The sequence below is a fragment of the Echiichthys vipera genome (assembly GCF_963691815.1).
Source record: "Echiichthys vipera genome assembly, chromosome: 21".
Taxonomy (NCBI): Eukaryota; Metazoa; Chordata; class Actinopteri; order Perciformes; family Trachinidae; genus Echiichthys; species Echiichthys vipera.
Genome location: NC_139846.1, coordinates 1,749,748 through 1,756,059, shown reverse-complemented (window position 1 = coordinate 1,756,059; position 6,312 = coordinate 1,749,748). Strand labels below are relative to the sequence as shown.

At 41.0% G+C, this 6,312-nt stretch overlaps 1 protein-coding gene across 1 annotated transcript in view; it reads right to left on the bottom strand.

Annotated features, from left to right (window-relative positions):
- Positions 1-3,166: 3,166 nt before the first annotated feature.
- lancl2 (LanC lantibiotic synthetase component C-like 2 (bacterial)) overlaps positions 3,167-6,312 on the bottom strand; it is a 62,330-nt gene continuing 59,184 nt past the window's right edge. Inside the window, exon 9 of the mRNA XM_083936469.1 lies at positions 3,167-4,480. Within this exon, the coding sequence (XP_083792595.1) occupies positions 4,404-4,480 (77 nt within the window). The 3' untranslated portion in view covers positions 3,167-4,403. The remainder of the gene's footprint in view (positions 4,481-6,312) is intronic.

Sequence of the window (6,312 nt, the reverse complement as noted above, 5' to 3'; positions counted from 1 at the left end):
CTTCTCTGAGATTCAAACGTATCCGGGCAGCTTTAGTTGGTGCGTCACTAATCCATAAACCAGTCACTGTCACTGAAACACTATTTGACAGGGGAACAACTTGAACACAACACCGGCAAAGTAAACGTGAAACCTTCATCTCAGAGCGGACTGTCAGTACAGAGAGAAAACACACCGTCATCATAGCTGTCAGCCACTGAAAGTGACAAGCTAACAGACAACAGAAACTAATAAAAGATGCTAACTACACTGACCATTGTGATACGTCTGCTAGATGCAAAATTTCTCAATAAGGGAGAAAGAGTAGACGTGCTACCAGCCCTAACAGCATCATGGATACACATTGATTTGATTGATTTATTTTAATGTGAAAATAATATTTAATATACACAATTTTAAAAAAAACAGATTGTACTTGTTTTTTAACAGTTATGTGTAGTTTTTACCTATTGAAGAGGCAGCAAAGTCGCACGTACAGAAAAAAAGACAAATTTCGTGAAAATAAAGATGTCAGTGTAGCAGCTTCAAATGGACACGCTCTGTTGCAGGCATGCTGTAGCAGACATATTGCTTGGAGGAAACATTATCCAGTAGAACATCAGCGACTTTACACTAGCACAAGTGAATTACCACTAACTGTATATAACACTAAAACGAGCTACCATATTTTCCATTTTGGCACTGCTGCATGGATGTAAAACACATTCTGACATTTACTGCAGGCCCACATTATGGAGAAATATTTAGGTCAAATTAAAAAATAAATAAAAGTAAATAGCTGAAGGGAAATATTAATAAAGCTGTGAAGTGATGTTTAAATAATAGGGAGCAGATTGAGAGTGGATGCAGTGGTCGTTCTTCTGCTGTCTGACTGTCCTCAGGGTTTTAGTTCAGAGTAATAGTGCTGTGTAGGAGCTGCAGGGCAGATCCATGTTCATCATCTGACATTCCTGCTGAATCATTGAGTTGTATGTGCCGAGAGCGCCATGCATCAAGTTGCTTCCCAGAGTGTTTCAGGGCAACTTCAGGAAACGATTCCTTTGCACTCAGCGTATTTCTCTGAAGCATGGCTTTCTCATCTCTCCATGCACTTTCAATGGAAACCTAGTGAGGGAAATCAGTCTCTCTAGACCACGGGATTTTACATAACTACATACTAACTTTTCCCCTAGTGTGTTACACAAATACTTGTTTTTCCCTGCGTCCAGGAATCCACCCTCCCCTGCACCCTGCTTGTGCCAGTCTGATCTGTCCCTGTCCTTCCTCCTCGCTTCACTGCCTCAGCCTCACCACTCGGCCTCCCATTCCAGCCTCGTCTCGTCTCCCTGCTCATCTCACTGCCCCTCCTCTCAGCTGACCACCTGGATCTCTGGGCCTTAGCCTTCACCGGCTCCACCGCTCCACCCGGAGCCTAAAATATTTCACTGATAAAGCACCTTGAACCGAGTTTCACTTTTAGTTCCCTCCCACAGTTGTCGCTTACGACACATCTTAAAAATCCCCAAGACTTTTTGAAAAATATTCTGTGGTCTAACAAGTCAAACGTGGAACTTTTTGGAAGGTGTGCGTTCCAGTATATCTGGTGTAAAACTAGCACAGCATTTCAGAAAAAGAACATCGTAGCAAAAGTCAAACATGGTGGTGGTAGTGTGATGGTCTGTGGCTGCTTTGCTGCCATAGGGGCCGTATCCACAAAACACGTTAAGACGAAGAGTAGGTCCTAACTTGCTGATTAAGGAGTAACTCTTAAAAATCCTAATTTTAGGACTGTGTAATTCACAAAGCATTTTAGCACTAAATCTATAAAAATGTAGGAGTCCTCCGGAGGACTCGTAAATCACTCAGAATAAAAGAGGAAGGATCAAACATGGCTGCAGCAGTCATATTTTGAAAGGATTAAATGACAGTGAGCTTTTTAAAAGGTATCACCTTGATGGAGACGGCCTTATGAACGTGGTAGAGTTGGTCAGGGATCACATCACATCACCAACCAATAAAAACCACCAATATCACAGCAGATTAAAGTTGGTCCAACTCTCCACTGTTTGACCACAGGAAAAATACAGCAGTGCAGCTCAGACGATCTTGGCGTCTCTCAGCTGTCGGTCAGGAGGATTTTTCTCCAGACGATAAATGTCCTATCCAGACCCCACATAGTGCTGCAGTTCATTTATTTCACCTTTGAAGTGTTTCTGTCATAAATTCACTCTTGGGGACTCATTCCCTCTCAGCCAATCCCTGTGGGCATAGAAGGGGGACATGATGTCATCCATAGCAACGAGGTCAACCCTGCCCTCTAGTCTAAGAGATGCTGTGACATGACCTTAAACAGGCCAGTCTTGTTAAATACCCTCCAATGTGACTGAATTAAAACTATTCCTCCACAGTGATGTGAAAGACTCATTGCCATTTATCGCTTGATTGTAGTTGTTGCCGCCAAGGGTGGCACGACCAATTATTAGGTTTAGGGGGCAAGTCCTTTTTCACATAGGGTCAGGTTAGTCGCTTTTCTCACTTAATACATGAAATCATCACTTAAAGAACAGCATTTTGTATTTACTCAGGTTATCTTGATATTGATATTAAAATTTGTTTGACAATCTGAGGCATGTACACCAGAGATCAAAATCAGAGAACGAAGTATTAATTCTTGATTTATTCTGAAATATTGTTATTCTTTATTGTTAATAATTTGATAGAATATCTGCTGTGGCTATACCACTGCGGTTCTAGCATGCTTTTTTTTAAACAACCAAGGCACTTCAGCAAAAACCTTTATTTTGTGTAAAAAGCAGTGATCAAAATTAATATCTGTACTCCTGTCTGCTACTGTAGGTAATAGACTGGAGATCTGTTCATATCAACTGGATGATGCAAGCAGAGAGTGAGACACAAAATGATGCGCTTTGCGTCATTCTTTGGATTTTGGCACAACTCCGATGCTTCGTTCTGTAGGGTCTTCAATCACTGAGACAGGCCAAACACACAAATGATCTCAATGGGTCCTCCCAAACAGTCAATATTGTAATGAAAAGGACAAACGGCTTACATCACTAATGACTGATGCAGTACCAAACTATAGATAGACTTCAAATGGCAAACAAAGGTATCAACTTCTGCATGCTTTACATCATGTCTAGTCAGTCACCATGGAAGTTTACAGTCTCCTAGCAACACCCTCTCTCAGAAAAATCAAGCACTACCCTGGAAAACACTCACCCAGAGACTACGTCCAAAACCAGTTGTATTGTCTTTTGAAAATGGAATATATATACTGTATATATAAATAATATGCAGTGTCATTAAAGTTTAAATTGGAACCACAGTGAAGTTTGATCTAGCAACAAATATACTGGTTAGCTTCACTAAAGTCTGGTGGTCTTAAAATGAGCTCAAAGCTAATTTGGACATCTTCATGAAATTAATGATACGTTTCCCCACCATGTGACAAATAACTGGAGAAGTGAAACAGCACATCTACACACACAGGAAGAGGAAATCACTACACTGGCAGGATATGAGGCACCAAGGGCCAATTACAGTGAGCATGCAGAGGCATAGAACAGCTTTAATTCACTTCACTCACATGCATTCTCGCACATCTATGTTTGTGAGGACATTCATTGATATACTGCATTCCCTAGCCCCTTACCCTAACCTTAACTACCACTACTAAATGCATAACCCCGATCTTTACCCTAACCCCTAATGTAGTCCTGAACCTTCAAACCAAGTCTTAACCCCCAAACAAGCCTTTGAAAAAAAAAAAGTTAGGTCCTAACATCAGTCCTCACAAAGATAGCTGTACAAGAACACACACACACACACACACACACACACACACACACACACACTCACACTCACACTCACACTCACACTCTTTCTCGGCCGAGGTGATATGATATTAAAGGCTGAGGGTTGTGAGAGTGTGTTCTTCAGTGTCCACACCAGCTGGCAAGAAAATTGTAATGGGTCAGGGACCATGTCTTTGACCCAACTGGAGGATGATGTGGTACCTCAGAGCTGAAGGAGCCAGGGCTGCCTTGACCCCACAGGATGTAACTTCCATCGTCAACAAGAGAAATATCCGTTAATACTGTCTTCTTCAGTCCAGAAGCTGCTTTGATCTTCACTGGATCAACAAAACTCAACCTAGTTTTGTCCAAAATGAATCTTCCCTTTATATTTTGTATAGGCTACATTTTTCCATTTCAGAAAAAAAACCTATGTTTACTAGCAATCAGTTGGACTCACTCACTCCGCTCAGTTCTTCATTTTCAGTCATGACTTACTCATGACCGTCATAAATACACCGTATGAGCTTTTGAGCAAAGACTCAAGTTCTGTCCAAAACAGTTTGTCCCGGACCCCCTTCATCATCCTCAGTCCCATCAGCTGGCAGGTCAAAGTTCAAAGGCAGGGAAGCAGGAGGCTTCAGGCGCAGCCACCTCTGATAGGTAGTAGATGGCCCCTGCCATACCTGAGGGGAGAAACACATCCATTACTGCCAGCGACACACTCCACTCTCCATCAGTCATCTTTCAACTTTGTTGTGTCCTGCTCTCCTCTTTAGGCAATGGAGACATTATGCAATCATAACCATTGCAACAACACTTGTAAACTAATTGAATCTATCTGCAACTACACCTGTGGCCTTGTAATTTTGAGTTTAATTGCTCTTGTATAGTTTCTATATAAAGGATGCACCATCATCAAATAAGATGCCATTCAGCGATGGCAGTGGCTGATGTTTCTGTGTTGTTTTGTGGTCAGACTCAGACAAAAGTCCGCTGACATAAGCTGCTACTGCAGCAGCAGAGAAAAAGCCACTGATGGACAAAACGCTGGCATGACGGATGACGTAAGAGGTCAAAGGGTGGCATGCAAGCATGGTTAGTTCACAGTGAGAGAAAATCTTGTCTGTGTGGGAGAAAGATGGGCAACATAAACCACCCCCAGCAAGACTCAGTCCTTGATAACCTCAACATTTGAGAGTCGGAAAAAAGTCCCCACAGACCGCACCAACATTAAAGAGATTATTACCAAGGTCGTCTTTTTATGTGAAAGAAGGAGATATTATTGGTGGTTTCATACATATATATGATTTGTGTTCAATCACAGATAGTGGAATGAGGAGATGATGACTTCAAAACAGGTCAGTTATTTTTTTTTATATTGAAGATTTCTTTCTTTCCCTGTCACAAAAAGGGGAATAACTAACAACAAAACATCTGTTTCATTGTTCTTCTCCAACACCAGGCTTTCCCCTCAAGGATCAATACAGGTTTGTCTTATCTTTTATGGACAGGCACGCTGGACAGGATAGTCACTCTCACAGCACCAGCCTAATAACAATAACAATAACAATAACAATAATAATAATCATAATGATAATCATAATAATAATAGGTAAAGGCAATCAGCAAACAGTACAATATATGTATTTTAGAAGCAGGATCAAAGCAGTCATTACCACTTTCCCTGTTATGTTACTTAAAAATGCTTCTGTGCAGCCAGTCAGTGATTCATTTCTACTCAAAAACAGCTTTTCTGCTGTGTTAGACTGCCCATCAGGACCTTCATTCTGTCATTACAGCTTAGTGAACAGCCACTCTAACTTGGCACTGACCGAATTACATAGACTGCTTTAAAGTGAGCCTCTGATGGAAGAAGAGGTCGCAACACAATTACAGGCCTGCTATTAGACCGATTCAATATATGAAATTCTTGCAAGTGAAAACAAAATGTCAAAGCATATGCATTATACAGTGGAGATCAAAATTAGATAACAAATTAATAATTCTTGATTTATTCTGAAATACTGTTATTTTTCAGAATTTGAAAGAATATCTGCTGTGGCTACACCACTGCTGTACTAGCATGTTTAAAAAAAAAAAAAAAAGTTGAACTCCATATGATTTGAGATATGTTGTTTCTAGCGGCCTCTGTGGCAGTAAGATGTAACTGCAGGCAAGCCTCTTCTTTCAGAGCCCCCATTTCGTTGTCTTGACGTTCACACTGTGTTGGTTGACTCTTTTTTTCTTTTGCTCTTTTGTAAACTTTATTGAAACACATTCACCTCTCTACTTCCAGTCCGTCTCCTGTATGTTATCCTCTTAAATCCATACACACACACGTTCCTATTACACTTCTGTCTTTACTACAAACCTGACTCAGAAGTTGGAAGTTCCCGTGTAAAAGTGAAGGCAGCATAACTGTTAGTGATGATCTGGGCCGACAGACTAACCGCTGTCAGCAGAGTCACTAACATGGAGGCTTATTTACATATAGAGTGTGAATGTCTCCACAGAC